This window comes from Sinocyclocheilus rhinocerous, unplaced genomic scaffold (assembly GCF_001515625.1).
Source record: "Sinocyclocheilus rhinocerous isolate Xijiao unplaced genomic scaffold, SAMN03320098_v1.1 scaffold295, whole genome shotgun sequence".
NCBI classification, from domain to species: Eukaryota; Metazoa; Chordata; class Actinopteri; order Cypriniformes; family Cyprinidae; genus Sinocyclocheilus; species Sinocyclocheilus rhinocerous.
This window is the reverse complement of record NW_015647035.1, coordinates 1,843,158-1,868,724: the sequence shown is the minus strand read 5'-3', so window position 1 is coordinate 1,868,724 and position 25,567 is coordinate 1,843,158. Positions and strand designations below refer to the sequence as shown.

Here is a 25,567-nt window from a genome sequence, read left to right as displayed (position 1 = left end):
TGACACAAGCACGCGGAAGAAGTAAAGCTTCATTCGGAGCGTAATTTAAAAGTTTATTTTGAAAACATAAAGAACACGTTTCAGTCGTATGAGCAGAAAAAACAACTGTGGTGGTCTTCGTTTGATGCTTTTTTCCTTCTGAACTGTCATTTGACTGCAATGGCATACAACGAGTCAATGGTTGTAGTGAATGGAAGTCAGGTAAGTGAAATACTGCAAACACGTTGTCCTGTGACCTGTATACTATTCAACCAGTAGACACCAAATGCCCCAAAGTGTGCGTTTGTTTTGTTTGTCATGCTGTGTCATGTAGATAAAAACGGAGGATATATTTATATAAATATATTTTCTGTGTCGCGAGACAACTCTAGTCAAAAATATTATGACAAATATTTATTTTAAACAGCTTAAATAGTTGTTGACTAACATAATAACAGTGGTTTCATTCACACAATAGTTGTATTTGAATTATTAGCCGTCACATGTTTATGGACAGCTGAACAGCTTCAAACATATCTTTAATCTCCATCAGTTCAGTGTAATGGTTAAGAAGTTCTATTTCTTGAAAGAAAAATACTTCAAAGTTCCAGCTATGTAATAAAACTGATATAGCTCCCTCTCTCTGTTGCGTTTATGCAGGTGTCCTGCATTGGGCATGATTGGGAAGACATTCCAGATTTTCTTGGGGCAAAATATGGAGAAGTGGCAAGAAGATTAGATCTCAGCTTCAACCAACTGAGGTAAGTTATTGTTTGTCTCAGTGTAACTCTTAACAGACAGTGATAATAGGAGGTCTGTGATGATGGGAGACAGTGATGACAAGCATGGCACCTATTTTGCACATACTGGATTCCTGTATGGACCTGAGGAGGGAGAGACATAAGTTTTCCCAATAGGTTTTGCAACAGGATTATGTCCCACATTATCCTGTCTGGGGGTATTCCAGAAAGCAGGTTATGTGACATAACCGGGTATGTTTAAGGGTAAGTAGGTGGATAAACTCAGCTTTTGGTTTCAAAAACGGAGGTAACTTTCAGGTTATGCAAGTAGCCATAGCAACTTATTTTCTGAACATAACCTGCTCCGGAGCAGGGTCTATTTCAGGGTTAGTTTACTTAAGAGTTATCAGTGCATGCTCGACCTATTGACAAGACTCCAGTGGGCATGGCAGATTGTGCACAATAATGTATATTATTACAATATAGTTTACATATATACACTTTTTACTGTTTACAATATAGTACACTACTGCTCAAAAGTTTGGGATCAGTAAGACTTGTAATGTTTTTTAAAGAAGTCTCTTATGCTCATCAAGGCTGCATTTATTTGATCAAATGTGCTGCTTAATATTTTTTTGGAACCTTTGATACTTTTTTTCAGGATTCTTTGATGAATAAAAAGTTAAAAAGAACAGCATTTATTCAAAATATATATATTTTCTAACAATATAAATCTTTACTATCACTTCTTATCAATTTAACACATCCTTGCTGAATAAAAGTTTTAATTTCTTTCAAAAAAAGAAAGAATAAAAATGTACTGACCCTAAACTTTTGAACTGTATAGAAACCATTATTTTATATTGTAATAACATTTTGCAAGATTACTGTTTTTTTCTGTATTTTTGATCAAATAAATGCAGCCTTGATGAGCATAATAGACTTCTTTAAAAAACATTACAAGCATTGCAAAAAAAACATTACAATGTTATATATATATATATATATATATTTATTTGAATATGTTAATTATAAAGCACTAATATAAGTGATATATTAGGTAATATTATGTTATTTTATTATGGTATTTATTTTAATGTCATATATAATAGTTATTGATATAAATTAATTATAAAACTATTATAACAAGGTAATGTTTATTTTATCATCTCACATCATGGATCTGCATTTTCTATAATGTATTTCTATAATAAAAATAAACATGTGATATGGCTTTTTATATAATTAGCATAAAAAAATGAAAGAGAAAATTTAAGAAAAATTATAGCACAACCACCAATTAGGTGGTGATATGCACTAAGTATGCAAATGGACATTGAACAAAAGAAGAACAAAAGAAGCAGTATGGCGTGCATTTTCTTAGCGTCCGTTTCCATGGTGACTTGTTGATTCGTCGCTCTGTTTAGTATGTCTTGTGTGTTAACCGTGAACGTACTCTGTTCAGTCAATAGTCGACTGAACTTACTCCCAGACACGTTTTTGGAACCAGCATACCTCGAGTAAGCAAGGTTTGGGTTAATCAACCGAGAGTTCAGGCTATATGTCATGGCAAGTTAATCTTGCCTTCTGGAATAGCACCTGGAAAGATGGAAAATTGCCAATATAGGTAGTTTTAGTGCACTTCTGTTAGACCCTTTAAAATGTTGCTTGACCGCAGATGTTGGCAATGGACATTAATGAATTCATATCATATTTGTCTATTAAATATGTAATATTAGGCCCGAATTGGTTGAGGAAGTCCTTGCAGGATGTTTCTATCATGTGAAACATTCTAGAACACTGTCATAAATGACAGGATCCCAACCGCATACAACATCTCTGATTCAATCTACCTGTCATGCTTACAGTCACACCTCTGCATTAAGTGCAATTCAATACATGCATTATGTGCATTACTTCATCAGCCATGTCATTGAGACCTCAGAGAACAGCGGGTACAGTAGCGGCGTGCCATGCTGTGGCCAGATAAAAAGCCTGATCAATAAATGTGACATGTTAATGCTGAGCAAATAGAATAAAAGATTCCTTTGACAGGACATGAAGAAGCACCTTGTGGCAGCTGGGGAGGGGATGCCATTTCACTAGCAGGACTAGCAAAGCTGATCTGACAACTAAAAGAGAGGAGATGATGGTTATAAGGTGCCTTTGTTTCAGACTTCTTTTCTTGACCTGTCAGGCCTTGAAGGACTCTGAATGGGCCTCTTTTTGTCATGTGAAAATTGTCGTCTTGAGGCAGTTATCTGTGCTGAAAATGTGGAATCTTCCATTTAATTGATTCGCTTTGCACTGGAGTCTGTCACATTAATAATTGCCAAATCCTGTGCTGCTTCCATGTGTCACACATAAATGTACGCTTATCGGTGCATTGATATTCCTAATGAGCATTTGTGACTGGTGACCCGGCATTTGGTGAAGACTGTAGAACCCAGAATTATCAATATTCAGGCATAAAATGTTGTCTTTTTTTTTTTTTTTGGGTCACATACATAATTTGGTCAGCTGTCATGTGCATGAATTATACAGAGTCCATATACGATCATGACTGAAGAAATCAGTATCTACACCATGTATTCACGAAGTTAGTGGTTTGGAGTGATGCTTGTTCTTTTATGAAATGCTCTTTATTGCATCAGTTTCGGCTGTAATGTTTCCTAATAGTTTCACCATACACATAGTAGTAAAATACGCAGCATTGCTACACATAGAAACGCTTACACTGTGGTTTATTGCCTTTGCTGAGACATTATGCTATCATCATATCATTTATAGCTTTTTATGTGTAAGATAATTACCAGAATAGTTGGGCACATCGATAGGCAATTAATGGGAATGCTTCTAGAACAATGTCATGTTCATTGTCTTTCCATTAAAACACTGCAAGATTTACATTACCGATGTAGTGACGTACACGCAGAAGAGTGAGGTTTCACCATTTATGTTTTAGAATAACTCGTCTTGCTCACTTAGAATCACACTGCCAATAAAGATGATTTTTGGCAACAGGGCTTGTCAGTAGAAAGCCTCCCTTGCAAGAATGCCAAAGCTGGCTCTGAAATAATTGTCTTTTTTACCACTTCACAGAGCCTTTGAGCAGAACAGAAGGTTCTGTTACTGAAGCTGTTTAGGTCATGTGCTTTGTTGGGGCTAGGGTTACATTCAGTGTGAAATTTAATTTATAAAGAGGCATGTGATCAGAATAAAGTGAGGATGTGGGCTACAGTCAGGATTTCACTACTTCTTCTGCCATGTTCACACAAAGACCTCACAGTAAGAAGTTAATAGACAGACATCCTGCCCTCTAGCATGAGGACTTAAATATGTGAACATGACAAAGTGATAGAAAGGTTCTTTTGTTGTCCTCAGGGCTGCCACAAGACAGTTTGAGTCATCCAGAAATGAGCATTTATGCGGGATGTGTCACGGTAGTTGTCTAGTCATCTACATTGACTAGTTTTAGATTCTTAGATTTTATTTCATTAGCTTTTTAATCAACAGTTTGCAACGTAAATCCCTCTCTGCTTGCATCTTTTTAAAATCTTTTAAAGACTTCACTCAAAAATGAAAGTTAGGCCTATGTCATCATTTGCTCATCATTTATTTCTTTTTTTCTGCAGAATTAAAAGAATGTATTTTTTCAGAAATGTCTCTTTTTTTTTTTTTTCATACAATAGTAATCAATGGTCTCCAGTGTTGGTTTCCAGCGTTCTTCAAAATATCATCTATTATGTTCCACAGAAGAAAGTCTTGCATTTTAAGATCCACATGAACATAAATGACAATTTTCCTTTTTGAATGTTGTATCCCTTTAATTCATCCCCTTTAAAACATTGTTGCTACAGACATGCATGTTTAGACTGAAATCTTTGGCCATTGTGTTGTTAAAAACTTTCAAAAGTGCGTGTTGAGACATCTGCATCCTGTTCCTTTCTGTTTAGTTTTTTTTTATGAACAGGGTGGCCTTAAAAGTCTTAATGTCTTAAATTCAGATTCAGTGGGTCTTAAATAATTTTGGTCACATTACTGCAAAAATGTATCCAGTCTGAAGGACTCCATGACTGTTTACAATCATTGGACATACTGAAGTTTTTTCCCCCACTGTAGTCACTGCGTCATCAGGAAGAATTGCGGTAGCAAAATACAGACTGAACTAGCTAGCTGAGCAGCCTCGAGAATGTCTCGAGAATTTTACTTGCCTGATGGGGGAAATAGCCTGATTAAAACTTAAGTGATCAAAAAATAACTAGTTACATATCAAAATGCGAAAATGATTCTTCTGATCTTATTACATTCAGCTTAAACAGCGATTGATAATGCATAGTGTATTTCTGGTATCAATGTCGCGCTGTTGAGGCTTGTGCTGTGTCTGTAAAAGACTTTCATGGAGGAATCAAATCAAATGAGCATAACGGCACACATAAAGAAACTCACAGAACAAACATATTGGGGTAAAAATGAACATGATGTAGTTATGTAACATACCATGACAAGGGAGCTATTTAGACGAATATTTTCACGATTGCAAATGTTACATGGATTTTAGTTCAACAAACAAGTAGTATATTAAGTTTAGACACAAAACATTTTTATACACAATATTGACTGACGAAAATATTTCCAAACAAAGATCTGAACAGAAGTATTGCACATTCTCCAAGCAATACTCGGCGTGCTTGTTACTCAATGATTATGAAGGAATGAATGATGAGTTATAAAGGAAACGGTTGAATACTGGCGGATTAGTCTCATGTTTAAAAGTATGCATTTTCCCCAAACATTTCTTATTTATATATTAAAAATTTTATTTAAAACATTAATCTCATAACATTATTTACTGCAGTTGTAATTTTGCAGTGTAAATAGTTTAATTTGATTTGGTAAGGTTAAAAAAAATTGGCTTGCTCCAGGGTCTCACCTCAGTCGTGGTATTGAGGGTGGAAGAGGTCATTCACTCCCCTCACCTACAATCCCTGCCGGTACCAACGGGTTACAAGTCCGACTCTCTAACCATTAGGCCACGACTGCTGAAGATTTGTCCTATTTGAACATCCCCCCTTAAAAATGTGTATGACTGGGTGAGGTGAACCTGAAACAAGCCTTATATACTACTACCTATTTAAAGCAAAAATACTATTCAAAAATACTATTTAAACTGAACTGAGCTGAATGAAGACATCACTGAATTCAATGATGAACTGTCTTTAACTGGAAAATCAGTGTTTACTATTGTCATTTTGCATTATTGACACACTATTTTCCTAATTAATGCTGTTCAGTTGCTTTGACACAATCTGTATTGTTAAAAGCGCTATATAAATAAAGGTGACTTGACTTGACTTGATAGTTCACACAAAAATTAAAATTGTCATAATGTACATAATTTACATAATTGTTGTTCCAAACGTTTATGACTTTCTTTATTCTGTGGAACACAAAATAATATATTTTAGAATGTTAATATTCATGTATTATATAGTAATATTTTGGAATATATTTTTTGAATGAAAATATACTGCTTTTGGCCATATAATGAAAGTCAATAATGAAATGGGGTTCAAACAACACCGTAAGGAAAATACAATTCTATTGTTTTCCCTAGAGAAAGAAATGTGTATTGTTTTGTATTGACCTGAGAATGAGTAAATAATGACAATTTACGTTTGTGTGAACTAATCCACTAGTTAAAATATGTAATTCATAAATAAATAAATATGCATTTACCAAATCTTAGACTGCCTAATTTAATGAAAATGTATCAAATAAAAATGTTGTTGTTTGTTATGGATTACATCATGATATCTTATGTGCTGCCTGTGAAGATCAATTAATAAAGTCAAAAGTTCAGTCATGATGTTTTTGAGCTATTATTTCTTCTCCATTTTATTGAATTATAAAATTATATTATTGAATTCTCAAAATGGAAGTTAGATGTTCAGTTATCAGACAGTGATGTACCACAGCCCAAAACCACTGTGCACTCGCAGGCTATGTTACCTGATGTGAGAGGTGTCCGAGAGAATCTCTGCGAACACGCATGTGAAATCACATTCAGTTTATCAGACCTTTCACAAGGTGGCTTTTGTGTGGTTTTAACATTGAATTGGTATGAAGGTGAAACGGTAACTTTCTCAAGACTAGCCATGAAAAGGTATTAGATCATAAGACAGGAGGAGTAATCCCAGGTCTGGGATTGCTGTCAAAGTGTCCCCACCAGTGTCCTAGACATGCCTGACTTTGTGGGGAGTGGATGGTGAAAGCAAAGGGAATGTTATTGTCTTGTCTGGTCCTGTCCAGATGAGGGGTAAACATGATGGCCCTCAGTCATGCAATGGAACGAAGCGGCTGCGAATTCCTCCCTCCGGTGTCACATTCTGTCTCGGAGGTCTGACAGTCTGTCTGCTATCAGATTCAGTTTATTAGGCCACCTTACATATGAGCCAACAGCCAAATCAAGGAGAATATATTTCAAAGGGAAACTGTTACAAGTTGTATAAAGCTTGAATGTAACAGCCAAACATCCAACAGAATGTAAAATCAGTGGTGTGCACAGACCTCTGGAGGGGCAGGGGAGAAGTGGCATGACGAGGGCACAATCGCGGTCTGTAACTACACAGTTGGACTGAAGCGCTCTTGAAATTTGAGATCACTAGTTATGCATTACTTCATTAACTCACACAAAAACCCGTGCTCCCATGCGTATATGTCTTGATGGCAAATCAAATATGCTCACTTGCATTTTCAAATGGAGCTGCTTTAAATGTAGACGGCCTGTCACAATGAGATGCAAGTAGTTTGATGAAAACGGAACAAAGAAGACAAAGTACGTTGGCTGGGTACACCGAGAAATTTAATATAACCTTGTATGGACTGTCAGTAATGTCGTTTTATATTCATATCTAAAGCACATTATAGTATTACACTCCAGCTCATGCTTCACTCATCTGTCTCTCTTCATTTGTCATGGGTGAGACTTTGTCTTTTAAGCCCCCGCGCGCCAACACCAGAAGGCTCCTGTTAATTGACAAATGAGAGCCTGCGACATGAAGTGCTCCCTCAACATCAGAGCAAGGTGGAGTCTCCTTTTTGATGGGGCTATTATTGGCATAAGCCAGTAAAACGCATCGCTCTTCGCCGAAATGAGAAGTGACAATGGTAGAAGGGCCTGTCATTGTCTTCCGGGTGTGTTCAATCTGCGGCTGTGCCAGTATGTAGATAAAATGTCAGTTAAGAATACGAGGGAGAAACTGTCGAAATGAAGTCGTCAAATCACTTAGCCCGCAGAGGGTATGGAAATTGATGCTTTTGTGGAAATGAGAATTTTCCATATCTGATCTATCAGGCTTATTTAGCGCTAATATTTGGGAACAGCCCGAACTGTTTGGCTTGCATTAGTTTGTTAGACGGGCGCAAGTGACAGAAATGGAATTTATGCATTTTCATTCAGGGTGCCGCTCTTATAAATCAACTATGAAGCAATAAAATCTCATTTAATTTCTCTGAGCAAATTTGTACCTCTGTGATTGTTTCAAGAGAGGATGAGCTGACAGGCAAAATTGTGAGAGTACAGAGAAACCATTTTGGATGCATTATAGTTGACATGTTTGTTACTTGCTGCTTTGCTAATGGATAATTTAAATAAGTTTAGTGTGTGGTGGTTGTGCGTCTTTGTTCCACAGTGAAGATATGACCCAGTTATGCTAAAGGAAATTATTTCAAATAATTTCCTTTCCATGTTTGTCAAAGCAAACATGACTTTAAACAAAAGAGAGAATTTCTTATGAGTGAGATCTTGACCTAAATCACTATATTTGTTTTTTGGGCCTGATCTGTAATCCACATCATTATAATGTATGTATGTTTATGTTTAAATACACTTTAAAAGTCTAAAGTCCGTGAAAAGGCAATTCAGAGAATTATTTCTAAACATTATAAATGTTAGAAATGTATTGCTGAAAACACGTTACAAAGACTGTGAGCGATGTAGTACTGAATTGTGGAGTTAGACCATTAAATAGTTTTTCACCTTTTTTGTGTTCAGGATTTTTTGGACGGGTCTGAAATCATGTCTCGATGACGCACTGGAGCCACTGAGTACAGCCCCTCCCCTAACACTATAATAAGAGGTGTATTGGACTTGAAGCAGCGCTGCACAGACCGATCATTGAATAACGTCAAAGTACCGTGAGAGCTATGAGAGCAGACGCTCCTTATGCTTTCGAATCTGCTCTCGCAGTACTTTGATGTCATACACCGATCAGTCTGCGAAGCGCTGCTTCAAGTCGAACACACTAAATAACTAGAGCGCATTAGCATCAGTGGTTCGCCCGCTCAATCGCGAGTTACTGTCATTACCGTTAGTTACTACAGCCTTCAGTTTGATAGCTAGCGATGCCTTCGTCACGTAAATGCATATTACCTGGTTGTGATAATTTACAAAAAATCTTGGTCTCCACATATTTATATACGAAAACATATGTAAAATAGCTTTACACAGACTTTTAGTCGGAGTAAAGCAGTAATTTGTGTTTTTAATATGTCATATAAATGTTTTAGTCTAACTGAAATCACATTAGACCCTTTTTTTGGCGAGATAAGATAACAGACCTAGATAATTGTGGATTTAGATGATTGTGGCTCGGCTTCAGCTATCATGTATTCAAACATTTACACTTGTTCTGAAAGAAAAAGCGCATCTATTATTTGTTGCCTATGTCATGTGTACTTGGACAGATAGGCTTGGATAGCTCGACTACACACAAAACCCATTGTAGCTTGATTGTAACTTACTCATTGCCATACCTCCATTCTCATTGTGATATTTAGTTTTAGTTATTTATCTTTGCTGTTTTTCTGTTTTAACAGCAACAGGAAGGGATGCCTTCATCTTGTCTTGATATTTCCAGCCGTTTCTTATGTAGATGACCTTAACTTGAGGAGCCACACGTCCTTTTCTCTTTTGCATCGCAGTCCTGCTCATTGCATAAACAGAGCTGTACTTGATTGCCCCGGGAAGAATAAAATCCAGTTGATGTGCAGTCTCTCTGCTGCTGCCAAAACAGGCACCGTCTTCTGTCCAGCCAACGAGAGAGGAACTTCATTAAGTCCTACCAAATTAGTTTTGAAATGTTCTTGCCGGCAAATCATGCTGTCTGTATTTTGGTAAGATGACAACCTTGTATCTGATAAAAAAAAAAACATTTTTCTTCCACATGTTACTGCCAAACCGCAGCAATATGGTGTTCATTTAGATGTCTGTCCTTCTGTCCCGTCTGGATGGCAAAAGTTAAAACACAGGTATGAACGCACAGACTGACTCTAGTGTTTGGACTTGAACCGTAAACTAAAGGACCCACTAAATAAGAAAAGCTTTCAAGATGCTTTCTGTTACATGCTCTTATAACGAAATGTCTCTAAATCTAATTTCTAATTCAACTTTCTAGGAACATTCCGTGTTGAGTGGTGGAAAGGTCTCCGCTTTGTCAAACGATCACTAATCATCCTGTGTTTATCTCACAAACCACCTAGATTGTAAATGTCAGTTCTGACTGCTGACTTGTGTACTTTGGTTTTGAAATAATGCTCTAAAGACTGCTGCTCTGACATCTTAAATAAAAGAATGGCTTCATTGAGGTAAATGTTTATTCCAAAAGAAAAAAAATAGTTAAGTGCAAAATGATTTTACGTGTCTGTCCAATATCATCTTCACCTATCGAAAATGCAATAAATGTTCTGCAGTCTGCAGCATAAATCACAGTTCCGCTGTTACAGGGCAACAAAAGAGCACTGATGGCAAAATGATTATCTTCAAATCATTATCAGCATTTCCATCAGCCAAATATCTGTTTGAACGCGCTGTACAGCCCGTCCAGGCACATCTCAAACTGTTGGTCTTGAATGGAAGGGAATGTCTTTATGTTCTCTTTTTGTTCAAATTAAATATATATTGGGCACGGGCGTCATTCTCTCTATAACTGCATCCCTGTTTTATTGTATACCCGAAGACGGATGGTGTGCCTGTGACATAGTGATTTACAGGCCCTCAGTTTTCTGTGGCAGGGCTTTAGAGAGGATAGCTGACATCCAGCCAGCACTTTGGAGGGTTAGAATAAAAGCTGGCGTTTTATTGGCTTTAAGGAAGAGAGAATAGGAAGGCCGGTCACACGGGAGAATAATAGTTTCTGTACTTTATTTTTCTCAGGCCCTGCCAGCTGTCACAGAGCCCCCCAAAAAACTGAGGGGAAATGTATAGGGTATTATTTAGAGACATGTCAGCGGTAATGACTACAGCTATGATTTCAATTATCACCCACTAAATGTAGCTTAATTCACTGTGTTGGTGAACCTAATGAGTGAGCCTGACATCATTTTTCAAAAACTCGATACCATGCTATTTTAATATTTTATGTTGACCGTTGGTTTAATTTTCCTCCCTCACATTTGGCATTGAGGAAGGGTCGGTCCCTCATGGGCCGTTGTACCGTCAGCGTTATGTAGTTCAAAGTCTTCCCAGGGATATATTTTTCCATTGACAGAAATCCAATTAGTTTTAGTACACAGTCTGGCTGAAATAAAAAGGCTCTTAAAATCTACAATATGTTTCCTTAGCGCTTTAGCAGAGCACAAACCCAGTGATGGATTTTTATAGCCTGACCTGATGGGGCCCCGCATGGCAGACATGCCTGACTCCCTTCCTCTGTTTTGACATGTTTAGAAACAAACGAGTTAGACATCATTCTCTCTTCGCTTTAGAAAGTGGTCCGTCAATATCGCATCACATTTAGGCTCTCATTCATGTTGATTGATTATCGTAAAGCTTAATCCACAAACGGCTTTAACATCATGCTAATGAAGAAGGATGTTTAATTCGTCGCTGACATGTTTAGTAAAATGGTATTTTCGCTGTGTTGATGCATGGCTGACCTGTGACTGGAGCGCTGGAATACGAGCAACGGCTGGCATCTGGGCTGCTGGTATGATGTTAAATCTGTGTTAGTCCATGGTTTGCTGCCAGTTTACGTCCTTTATCACGCAAAGCCATCTCGCTGATTAATGATGTAAGCAACTCACAGGCATGGAACTTATTAGTGCTTTGAAGCAAAAAAGAGCCTGCCATACTTCAACTTCCCCCTGGACGTTTCCCAAAGGGAAAAAAAAGAGCATAGCAGTTTGGAAACAGAACAAAGGGTTCCCCCTCGGTACTATCCTCTCAATGTGCTTGCTCCATGACACTTTGTCTCCCGCAGTGTCTCCTAGTGAGCTGGTTCTGAAAAGCGAAGACAGATACGCTGGCTTTATCTTGCCAAGATTTGAAAAGTAGATTGTAGCGCTTTCTTATGTTTTGAAGTTTAGGGGCAGTTCCTCAACTGGGTGCTGTGATAAATGTTAACGCTGTGTGAATTTGTCCAGCCACCATAAAACACACTATGAACTCTGCCATTAAGAATTTACTCTTCCAAGCACTCGTTGTTATTAGAAAATATTTGCCGTAACAGTTCGCAGATAGATGCTGCCCAGAATAATAAGTCAGCCTCAGTGTTATGATTTCTGTTAAACAGTGGTGTGCCACCTGGAAAGTGATGAACTAGAGGGTACTATCCAAATCGCTTGCTTTGCAAACGTATACCATCCCAGTTTTTTTTTTCTCTTGGCCAGCATACCAAAACCATACAGGGGTTTAAACAGCTGCTGCAGATTTTGAACACAGCTGCAACACATTTCCCCCGCACATTTCAGAGTCGCTTAGAGCTTTTTCACAGCTAAAGCACGTAACAACTAGGTGCCTCCTTAAAAAATGGCAGCTTTATGCTGCACAAAACATTGTACAACCCTCTACGCACACCTTGGCAATATAATCGCGTGTTGAAAGCCTCTCACACACATACTGGCGTGTAAAATCTAAGAATTTATTAGCCAATGGCTAATGTTAGACATTATTTAGTCGCCCAGAGTAAGATTTAGTCGCATATGCGAGTGATTTACTCGCAATGTAGAGGGTTGTTGTATGGAAAATAGTATTTTTTATAATTATTTATATTTTTAATAATGAGTGTATCGTAGGGGGCTTTTTAAAAAAATTTTTTTTTGAACAGTTTTGTGATCTTGTAATCGGTTAGCAGCTCACATTGTCGTATTCTTAACACCTGCTGGAATTTTTTTCTTATTCGTAGATTATTACAATCTCAGCAATTAATCAGACCTGAATGCTGAATGAATTTGAAATTAAGTTTTATTGCACATACTCTGGAAAATATTTTTTTCTTAACTAAACCCTGAAACTAATTAGTCAGGTATTTTTGTTTGTATTTATTTATTTTAACATTGCAGAAAAAATTATCACCATTGCCTTTCATATTTAAATTGACAAATTATAATTAAATTAATTGTGTGCAATCCCAAATAAGTTTTTTTTTTTTTAACTATGTGGTTATTTATCTAAAATGTATGGTGTACAGTACAGTACGATTCAGGACGGTTCACCCTGATCCGGCTTGCGTTTCCACCGCCAACAGTACCCTTACTTGATAGGTGTGGTTTATGCTGGAAAGTAGCGATAGACGTCATTCTATAGCGCGAAGAAGAAAGAAGAAGAAAAAATATACAATTCTAAAATACACTGTTATATTTTTTGTGTTTGCGCACTTTGATGTAAAGTAAACAATCTCAACACACATGAGCAGCATGTAGGAGAGAGTGAAGGTGATGCTTCATTCCCCTTGTGTTGTCATTCCCCTTGTAGCATGTACAAGTGACGATTCTATATCAACCAGTCATAGTTCTGCAGTGAGTCTAGCTCCACCCTTTAGGTACCGGACTACAGTGCTATGTACCCCAATGAAAGGGTCCCAAAAAAGTGGTGCAGTACGGTTCGCTATTTTGGTACCATGCACAACTTCTGACAATGGAACGGAAATAATTGCGTACCATACTGTACTGTGCTGTATTGAACCGTACCGCTCTGAGGAAATGAGGCTTTTGAGTATCATACATTGTGACATGCAAAATGCTGTATTATAAGATAAGATTTATTGTCACTATATTATGTCTTTGGCAGTTTGATAAATCTATGGCATAATTGAAATCAGTCATAATCTTTGTAGCACACCCACTGCAACATAACAGCAATAATTTTACAATTTTCAATGTCCAACAAATACAAACATATGGCACTGAATAGTATTGATCATGAACATGAATTTAAAACTGTGCCATGTTCAGCTCAAAATGCTGAATTAGAATGATTTAACTTTAATACATAAACTTTACTGAATTGGATTAGCAATACAAATAAACCCCCACCGTTTTATTTTACTGCCTTTTATACCACATACTGGTCATGTAAATAATAAAAAAAAAAAAGTCACATCAATCACCTATGAAGTAAACAGGCATTGTTTACATCTCAGGCAGGAGTCTGCTATTATCTGGATATTTGGTGATGTTTAAGGCGTTTTCCCCCTCGGCCCTGAGACTGCTTTGGTCTTGAGGAAAGAGTTGTCTTTTTGTGTCTGGGTCTGTTGGTCTTCAGAGTCCGTTTCAGAACTGAAAGCATGAGGCATCAAAATGCCCAACATTGGAAGAGAGGGAGGAGGTGGGATATCCTCATGAGCCTACTTTCTCAGACAGGCAGCCTAGACTGCCCCTACACCGGCAGTATGCGTCTGATCCGAGGAGAGTTTGCGTCAATAAGATGAAGGGGTTCAGGTGAAATTCCTTTACTGGACCTTCTGCAAGAGCTCTCGCTGGCACTGAAGGAAAGGAAGGGATTTCATAGACCTGTGACGTGGGCCGTCTGTTTCTGTTAGCGCTTGGTTTAGAGAGAATTGCATATTAATAGATTCTGCCTTCTACCCTACATAGTCAGATGTCTTCTAAGGCAGCATCCGAATAATCATGTAACCTCATGAGTGACCATTTTGTGTTTTTGCACCACAAGATATGGTGTTCTGCACAGGAGTCTTGAATTGCAAATGAAAGAGTTGGGTGTTGGCATATTGATAAGCTAAATGCACAATAAAGAGCACTGTATGCATAAATATACACACACCAATATTGGGTAAAAGTCCATTTTAATTGGATACAACTGTTTTTTAATGAATACTTTGCAGTTTGAAATGTATTTATAGTTGACACTTCTTGTCCACCATCTTTATTTTTTTCCCACTGAACACTGTTACATTGTACATTTGTTTTCTACATATGACCTTTGACCTTTATTTAGGGTTCCGTCATTTATAACTGACTTTGTCTCATCAGGGTAAATTATTTTTGACAAATTTTCTGAAACTTCACACACAATGAAATGCTTTTCACTGTCTGAAAAGTGAAAAGGTCTTACTGCTTCAAAAAACATTAACAATCTTTATGAACATTCAATTTCTTCTTGTACTGCTATATTTGATTTGGAACTCACATGTAAAAATGTCTAAAACCTGACGCATTCAGATGCAATTTCACTGCCTGGAAACCATGTCTAAGTGTTTCAAAAGCATTAAAACAACTTTAACATTGTGTTTATCTTGGAATTTCAATTATAACAGCACAAGTGAAAGTCAATGAGACTCTTCTTTTTCAGTGTACCCCACAAATTCTTGTGCAGTCATCATTTTTGAGCATTACTACTTGTCAGAATAGTAATGCCAATAAACACTGGCATCTTTCCTGATGTCTGGATGTTGTATGGATCACATCTTCCAAACTGGCATATGATAATGTATCCAAATCAGGGCTCGCAAAATCGCTAGCCCGACGTCCCGGGGCTATTGTGTTTTCCAGTCGGGGTACCAAAATGTATCACCACTCTGCCCGACGGGCTACCTTAAAGGGTACGGCTGGATTAAACTTCAAAAGGCAATGATGTCATTGAATAAAGCTGCAAGTTTCAAGTCAAAACGCGGCGCGGATGTCTTTATTTGAATATATCTGAAGGGAACCGACTGTCCTCAGAAACGTGTCGTTGGAATTTTTATTTCATTTTACCTTTAATTCCTGATAAAGCAGCCTTTATGAGCGCAGAGCTGCTTTGTGTACAGCCGTTACCGGGGAGACTGCAATATTACAGCGCTCCTAACGCGCCACCTCGTGGCAGAGAATGAATTTGCATTTCCAATAAGCCTTTCTTGCTGTTTATGGTCAGATCAATGCAAATATCAACTCGTGTTTTTACGCAGCAAACACATGGAGTTGTAAATGAGAAAAGTTTATGTGCCTTCTAAAAATCTAAACAATTAAGACAATATTATACAATCGCAGCTTCTGTCGAATCGCGATCTCGATTCCATTTCAATTTATCGTGCAGCCCTAATCAAGACTTTGTAAAAGAGCAAAATAGGACCCCTTTACATTTTTTTTTTAATTCTGCGGATACCCTGTAAATAGTGAAATAAAATTCCTTCATATTTGTTGATATTTGTGTATTGAAAATATTTTTGATTGACAAAATCCTGTCTGATTTTCTATATTTAAAAAAAAAAGTTTTTTTTTAATTTGGGCTAGTCAAAATAATTTTCGGGCTACCAAAATCTGAAGAGTACCTGCCCGAAGGGCTACCAGGGATTTTGAAATTTTGTGAGCCCTGCAAATGCCTGACTTCCACAACAACCTATTCTTCCTCACTGCCCTCACCCTCATTGCTTCTATCCTCCTTGGTCCTCAACAACCTTTTTTTTTTTTTTTTTACTACAACCTTATATTCTGATGCACTCCTATCACTATCATCAATACTTTCTAAAATAGGCACAGATTTGTTTCTCCATCTTCCAAAAACAATTACAAAAATCAACCTAAAACACATGCATAATGGCTATTATACTGCCTGCCAATGCTGGTCAATTGTGCCAGCTACACAAAATATGCATCCCATAAAAGGACTTTGTCATTTATGCATGACACTCAAATTTTTTGGTCTTTGAGTTATTGTTTTTATAAAAGGGTATTAAAAATGACAAAAAAACTTTTGAAAACGCATTTGGATGTACAATGATATTTTTATTGAATTTATATGCATTTTATATATATATATATATATATGTATGTATGTATGTATTTTCTATTTATATGTATTTTCTAGTCTAAAATGAGCTCACTATGGAGCCTTGAGAGCATGTGACCTAACATAATGTCTCCTTTACTACCTTGTTACCAAAAATGTGTAGCACATGACAAATACATTTTAATTTTACTGAAGGGATTGTCATATGACATAACTATAAAATTAAATTTTGTTGGCTGAACATTAAGATTGTATTTTAAAGGCATTTTTCTTGGCGTCATTTATAAATGACAATGTCCCATAGAGGGTTAATATACCAGTAATATAGTCTCTAGTAGGATTTTACTTCGAAAACAACATGCTTCTAAACTCATAACCCATATGTTGTGTGTTCCTGGGCCGCATGTGTTCTAAAGACAAAAGTTTGAATTCTTGAAATGTTCTTAGAAATCATCGTAAATAACCTCTTAAAGTTAGGGTAGCCTTTACCTTGTCTTAAACCCTTAAAAATAAAATGTTTAATGAAATATTACCTTTCATCAAGCCAGTCACAACTAAAATATTGTATGCATTTATTATGATTATTACATTTATGTGCAGTCAGTTGCTTTGAGGTGTTTAAGTTGATCAGCGGCTTTTTGGAAAGAACCATCATAAAATCATATAGTGCTTTAAGCCTGTCATTTGTTTTGTTTTTTTGAGGAATGTTCATAAGTGCAATTCTTGAAAAATTCTTAATAAAATTCTTAGAATTTATCTTCTGACATTTTGGAATCTGATCATTTTCTTTTACTTTGAGATCTGCTTTTCTGAAACGTATTCAGTAGATCAAACACCGAGGTCTAGGCAAAAGAAAGCTTTACCTCCTTGTGTTTGAACTGCGCTACTGGGCTCTCAGGTCTTGATAAGACCATGCTGAGGACATTATGGCTTCAAAGCTTGTCACTCAGTGTACAGAATTGGGTGCTTTGAACTGTATGGGGTACAATGCCGTTTTCACTCCACGCTATGTCAGTGGGTTAGAAAGTTCAGTACATGATGTTCCTGATTTCACTGAAACATTTGGAAAGTTTGATTTAGTGTGCAAAATGAAGAATAATAGAGTGGAGTTGCATCTTGACTTATCACTCAGGCCATTACTGCCTAGAAATAAGTCGTGCCGTGCATCACTAGGTCGTTTTGTGAAATTACGCTCCATCTTTGTCCAGCATGTTGGCGATATAAATACCATGTTCTCTCTATAGAATCGTAGTCACAGCTGGTTGGTGGTGTGTTGCAAATGTGGATCCTTCAACATGCCAGGCAGGCAGTTTAAATTAATTATTAGCTTTATTGCAGCCCCTCAGGCCGTGCTGAGGCAGCTGAGCCCTAAAGGGGGCTAATCCGGCCCTGCTTTACAGAAAATCAATGCTGGACTTTGGTGTTGGCATGCCATCCGGGTAGGGGGACACATGTCAGATAACTCCTGATTTTTTTCATGAGGTGTGTTTTGAAGTTGTAAAACCAATGGGAGGTAGCTGGAGGTGCTAAAAATGAAAAGAATATCCGGAAGCTACAAAAGGACAGCCAGATTTCTTATGAGGGCGTGACAAGTATTAATGAAATATGCAGAATGAATAAAATAAAAATGGAATTTTGCTTGAACTACGAGAGATTGGAATTGGCATGACGCTATATTGAGTCAACATTACAATATTAAGTAACGTCATTTCTCACAACTTACAACCTCTTATTTAATGTGTTTAGATTATCTGTACTTCTGTCTCTAAATCATTTATAGGAAGCAGAAGATCTTTTCTCTTCAACACTTAGAGGTTACTGTTGGATGACTTGATAGTGCCATTTTGCAGTTGCTAAAGTAACTGTCTGAAATAATGCGTTTCATAGTGTGTTGCATTGCATTACGGCTTTCTTACACACACACTCACACACAAAGGAATGCATAAATACATGATAGATTGGTTTTGAGAATCTCTTGATATTGTACAGTTATCCTACCAAATCCAAAACCAAAAACCAGTTTGGTGTCAAACAAAAATCTTCTGCCATGCTCAAGCCGTTTGCCACATTGAGGCTCATGGATCAATATATAGGTTACTCTATTCACATGAAACACATCTAAATAATGTTCCTTTGTTTCAATATGAAGACAAATATCATCGCCTGCCCTTGTTCATACACATTATTATGTGCTAGTCTCTTTAGAGTGGAAAGCTGGAACTGATGCATTATCCTAGTGAATCCATCTTTCACCCAACACAATAGGAAGCAGAAGATCTTTTCTCTTCAACACTTAGAGGTTACTGTTGGATGACTTGATAGTGCCATTTTGCAGTTGCTAAAGTAACTGTCTGAAATAATGCGTTTCATAGTGTGTTGCATTGCATTACGGCTTTCTCTGTGGAGGAGAGTGCTTTCATGGTTTCATCAGACTAAACTTCTGCTGGCAGAATCTTTGGATCAAACGTACATGGAAAGACTATTACATCAAACATTTAGTCAGGAGTGATTTGTGATTCAAGTGAAAGTCAAACAGGAGACCATGAAAGTGTCTTATGTGTTATGAGATCTCATTTTTAAAGGAATAGTTCACCCAAAAATGAAAAATCTGTCTGCATTTACTTGCCCTCATGTCTTTGGAAACCCAGATTACTTACTTTCTTCCTTGAAACACAGAAGGAGTTATTTATAGCAGATGTTAAAGCTGTTCCTTTCCATACAGTGATCACCTAAATGATCCGATAATGGTCACCGAAAACAACATGCTTCTAAACTCATAACCCATATGTTGTGTGTTCCTGGGCCGCATGTGTTCTAAAGACAAAAGTTTGAATTCTTGAAATGTTCTTAGAAATCATCGTAAATAACCTCTTAAAGTTAGGGTAGCCTTTACCTTGTCTTAAACCCTTAAAAATAAAATGTTTAATGAAATATTACCTTTCATCAAGCCAGTCACAACTAAAATATTGTATGCATTTATTATGATTATTACATTTATGTGCAGTCAGTTGCTTTGAGGTGTTTAAGTTGATCAGCGGCTTTTTGGAAAGAACCATCATAAAATCATATAGTGCTTTAAGCCTGTCATTTGTTTTGTTTTTTTGAGGAATGTTCATAAGTGCAATTCTTGAAAAATTCTTAATAAAATTCTTAGAATTTATCTTCTGACATTTTGGAATCTGATCATTTTCTTTTACTTTGAGATCTGCTTTTCTGAAACGTATTCAGTAGATCAAACACCGAGGTCTAGGCAAAAGAAAGCTTTACCTCCTTGTGTTTGAACTGCGCTACTGGGCTCTCAGGTCTTGATAAGACCATGCTGAAGACATTATGGCTTCAAAGCTTGTCACTCAGTGTACAGAATTGGGTGCTTTGAACTGTATGGGGTACAATGCCGTTTTCACTCCACGCTATGTCAGTGGGTTAGAAAGTTCAGTACATGATGTTCCTGATTTCACTGAAACATTTGGAAAGTTTGATTTAGTGTGCAAAATGAAGAATAATAGAGTGGAGTTGCATCTTGACTTATCACTCAGGCCATTACTGCCTAGAAATAAGTCGTGCCGTGCATCACTAGGTCGTTTTGTGAAGTTACACACCATGACCGCACATCTTTGTCCAGCATGCTGGAGATATAAATGCCATGTTCTCTCTATAGAATCGTAGTCACAACCGGTTGGTGGTGTGTTGCAAATGTGGATCTTTCGACAGGCCAGGCAGGCAGTTTAAATTAATTATTAGCTTTATAGCAACCCCTCAGGCCGTGCTGAGGCAGCTGAGCCCTAAAGGGGGCTAATCCGGCCCTGCTTTACAGAAAATCAATGCTGGACTTTGGTGTTGGCATGCCATCCGGGTAGGGGGACACATGTCAGATAACTCCTGATTTTTTCATGAGGTGTGTTTTGAAGTTGTAAAACCAATGGGAGGTAGCTGGAGGTGCTAAAAATGAAAAGAATATCCGGAAGCTACGAAAGGACGGACAGATTTCTTACGAGGATGTGACAAGTATTAATGAAACATGCAGAATGAATAAAATAAAAATGGAGTTTTGCTTGAACTACGGGAGATTGGAATTGGCACAGAGTTGGAGGATGCTATATTGAGTCAACATTACAATATTAAGTTTCTTTTATGTTCCACTTTGACTTTGCTCATAACTTCATTTCTCACAACTTACAACCTCTTATTTAATGTGTTTAGATTATCTGTACTTCTGTCTCTAAATCATTTATAGGAAGCAGAAGATCTTTTCTCTTCAACACTTAGAGGTTACTGTTGGATGACTTGATAGTGCCATTTTGCAGTTGCTAAAGTAACTGTCTGAAATAATGCGTTTCATAGTGTGTTGCATTGCATTACGGCTTTCTCTGTGGAGGAGAGTGCTTTCATGGTTTCATCAGACTAAACTCCTGCTGGCAGAATCTTTGGATCAAACGTACATGGAAAGACTATTACATCAAACATTTAGTCAGGAGTGATTTGTGATTCAAATGAAAGTCAAACAGGAGACCATGAAAGTGTCTTATGTGTTATGAGATCTCATTTTTAAAGGAATAGTTCACCCAAAAATGAAAAATCTGTCTGCATTTACTCACCCTCATGTCTTTGGAAACCCAGATTACTTACTTTCTTCCTTGAAACACAGAAGGAGTTATTTATAGCAGATATTAAAGCTGTTCCTTTCCATACAGTGATCACCTAAATGATCCGATAATGGTCACCTTTTTTAGTGACTGATTTTTTTAGAGCATTTTGCTCTGTTTCTCAAACAAAGCCTATTATATGGCATTAAGCCCAAAGTATACTCTGAAAAGTATATATACCGCACACTGTCCTCGTGGCGCAATTTTTATCACGCAGAAAGTGAAGTATAGCTGGGCCTTTAGAAGTATACGAGTCGTTTGGAGTACTTTTATGATGCTTTTAGAGTGTTTTTTTGTCCTGTGTGGAGCTTGACAATCATTGGTCCCCATCCACTTTCATTGCAAGCAAGAGAGATGCTTGGACATTCTGCTAAACGTTTGCTTTTGTATTCAACAGAAGAAAGTAAGTCATAGGGTTTGCAACAACATGACTGTGAGTAAATGATGAGCCTATCCCTTTAAAAGACCAGAGAATAACAAGAGACGGTTACAACTGCATTCATATGCATATCACTTTATTCATGAGTGCTCGGGTCCAACTGTCCAGTTCAGGTAGACAGACACTCAATCTAAGTGTTAAGCTTTGAGCCCCCTCCCTCAAGCCTGGCTTGTGTTCATTGAGAGGTGTTTTTTCTCATCCTGCCCTTCTCTCGCCTTGCTGAAAGCTTTCTGGCTACAGCTCCTGTGGAGGTGCTGTTATCCTTTGGATGCATGCGGTGGATGTTTCTCCCAGTGGCTCAGCAAGAGGCCCCTCGTTATCTCAGGGGAAGCCCTCCAGCTCATCTGAGGGGGAGCATCCTCTTAAATCCCAAACGAGGGTTCACTACATCCCCTCCCCACCTCTCTTCACACTCACCACCCCTGCTGGCCCTCATAATCTCGGACACCTCCTGCATCTCTAATCCTTACACACACCGTTTGGTTTTCCTGAGTTTGTGTCTGCCCATCAGCAACAACAATGAACAGAGGGAAATTTGTGTTCATTTTTTTTCTTTCTATCAGGGTGATCGGTGTTGAAAGTGCAGATAAAAGGCAGGTTGTGTGCCCCTCTGACCTGAAATAAATTGAGAAAACCTTTTAAAATTCCAATTCAAATTGAAATAGGAAACAGTTGTTGTTTATAATTAAGTAATTCAAATTGAACACTTAAAAATAAAGGTTGCAAAAGTTTTTTTTTTTTTTCTGCAGTGATGTCATAGAAAACCATTCTGGGTTCCTCAAAGAACCTTTCAGAAAACTGTTCTTTCTTGATGTGAAGAACATTTGAATAGTTTTAAGAACGTTTTTCCACTATAAAGGACCTTGTGCAATGGAAACTTTCCATGAATGTTGTTCAACCACTGATGCCAATAAAATAACCTTTTGTTTTTAAGAGTAAATGATAATTAAAAGAAATTGCACTAGTTTTTTAAAAAAATTAGATTTTTTTTATTTTTAAACAATTGCAAACATTGTCCTACAACATATGGGTTATTTCCAGAAACATTAGATTATATTATGGCCATATTTTGGTGTCAAACAAAAATCTTCTGCCATGCTCAAGCCGTTTGCCACATTGAGGCTCATGGATCAATATATAGGTTACTCTATTCACATGAAACACATCTAAATAATGTTCCTTTGTTTCAATATGAAGACAAATATCATCGCCTGCCCTTGTTCATACACATTATTATGTGCTAGTCTCTTTAGAGTGGAAAGCTGGAACTGATGCATTATCCTAGTGAATCCATCTTTCACCCAACACAATGAATAATGGAGAAATGTGACAAACGGCCAATAAGAGATGGGGAAAGGCTCATGAATGGAATTAAGGAGAATGATGCAACTCAGCAAGGCTCTCCATCAAGAGCACTGCGGCCCATAGATCATTTTATATTTAACTGAGACTAGAAGAGCTTTGGATATTAAACAGGACTTTGAGTTTGTTCAGCTGGGCCTCTTCCTCCACATTCAACTGTGGGCAAAAATATGCACTCGTTCTCTTATATGCCAGAAGAGTGATGTCATAATTATTTTAATATGGTCCAAAGCTGTGATGCTTAATGTTTAGTGACTGGAGTCCATTGAGTGAGTGTGAAGGGTGTCTCCAGGCCTTGCTCGGCAGTAGAAAGGACAACATTGTTCGCCAGGGATGAGGATAGACACAATAACATATTTCATGACTGCATGTGAAGTGCTCCACAAAAGGAGATTTTCACAATATTACAAGTAAGATGAACTGGGCATCTTTTGTGCAGCAGTGCAGTATTGATGAGTTGCCTGGAGCGACTGCTTTGCACTGGAATGGAGAGCGAGGAGATGGAATGGGCCTCACTATTTATAGAATGATTTTGGAAGAGGCGTAGCTCGTTGGCTTTTGGATTAATATCTTGTTTTCCAAAGCAGATGTGTGAGATTTAGATGTGTAATCAGATTGTTTTAATGGCTGTACTTCATCTGCTCTTCATTTTCAAGTTGAAGTGTGTAATTTCTTGCACTGCTAGAGGCACCAAACAAAATTGCATGAATAATGACTGCTGAAGTTTCAAACTCTCACCCAGTTTGCCATTGTTCAGAAAAACAGGGGATCCTGCCCCTAAACAATTACATTGCTTGAGCCGATACGGTCACTGAAACAAACATATTCATCTTACCTAAATGCAATGGGTCCTACTTTGGTGTTAGGTCTTTATAGTTAGGTGTCTAACTACTATGTACTTATGTCAAAAAATAAATTGTTAGGTACAATGTACCTTTTGGGTTCATGTTGAATTGCAAAACACGGTAACACTATTTTAAGGTGTCATTGTTACACATGTTGCATGTACTTACTATTATAATAACAATTAATTATGCATAATTACATGCAAGTAACCCTAAGCCAAACCAAAATCCTAACCCTAACCATATAGTAAGTACATGTAGTTCATTAATATTACTCAGTACTTAAATGTATAATTACACTGTAGGCTTGCCGCGATAGACTGTGCTGACGGTGATACCGGTGTTAAGCCGCAACACCGATTACGTCTAGGGCTGCCACTAACGACTATTTTTATTTCGATTAATCTATCGACTAATTTATCGATTAATCTAAACGATTAATTTCCCACACAAAAAAAATCGACAATTTTAAAGAACATTTTATTTAACTTGCAACTTTGCCATTCAGTAGTGTACTATAAAAAAGTATACATGTAAACAAGCCATTGACGAAATGTAAAACTAAAAGAGTAAAAATGTAAACAAACCTAATAAAAATGAAATAAAAAGAAAATAATTACAAAAGTCTGAGAAAGTCAGCATGTTCTTAATGTCAATATATCCACATGTTCTGGGCATTACAGCTGTGAGTGCAACTACAAAGGGAAAAAAGTTTCAATTAACCCCAGATGGGTTTTTTTTTGGCTTCCACTTGGGTTTTCACATTAAATAAATGCAATGTTTAGAGTCCACTAGAATCAAGTATTACAATTTATACAATTTTTTATATTTTAATATTAAAAGGTATTATTATTAAAAATGTGAAGTATTAAAAGTACTCTTAGAAATGTGTAAACAACAGATTTAAACAGACATCTCCAGCATGATGAAAAAAATGAACAGAGGGCTTCAGTAGTGAAACTCCAAATGAAATCCAAATTTCTATGAAATCCTTTTTTAAAGCAAAAGTAAAGTGCAACATAGAGTGCAAGAAGCAAGTGTCCATCTCATAGTCCAAATCACTGAAATCAAAGTTCAGTATTATAGTGTAAGAATGACAACATGTCCACGTGTTCTGGTCTACTAATAATAAAATATAATTAATCATTAATTTTTGCGGTAATAAAAATAGATGTAGGTGGGAACAATAGCCTTTAAATTTACTTAAAATACATATATAATAGCAATGAGGGAAAGTATCAAAAGCAAGAAATCATATGGTTTTATTGAACAAAACTGTTAAAATACTGTATTATAATGTAATAGAGCCACTGATCTATATATAATTATAAAATAATATAATATAATCTCTATTATAGATCAGTGAACAGAGCTAATGTGCATTACAACAAAGGCCTGCAGGGGGCGCCAACGGCCAGACGATTGTTTTTACACATTGCTGTGCGATCTAATACTTGTTTAAAATTTACCAAGCATCATTTAATTCAAATGTCCACTTAATCTTTAATATTTGGCCATTTCTTTACGACAGAAATGCTATAGCCACTGTAATT

General features: G+C 37.0%; 1 protein-coding gene across 1 annotated transcript in view; it reads left to right on the top strand.

Moving 5' to 3' along the window:
- Nucleotides 1–131: 131 nt before the first annotated feature.
- The window catches only part of lrmda (leucine rich melanocyte differentiation associated), a 299,448-nt gene continuing 274,012 nt past the window's right edge, over nt 132–25,567 (top strand). Inside the window, exons 1-2 of the mRNA XM_016512677.1 lie at nt 132–201; nt 640–740. Coding sequence (XP_016368163.1) covers nt 160–201; nt 640–740 — 143 coding nt within the window. The 5' untranslated portion in view covers nt 132–159. The remainder of the gene's footprint in view (nt 202–639; nt 741–25,567) is intronic.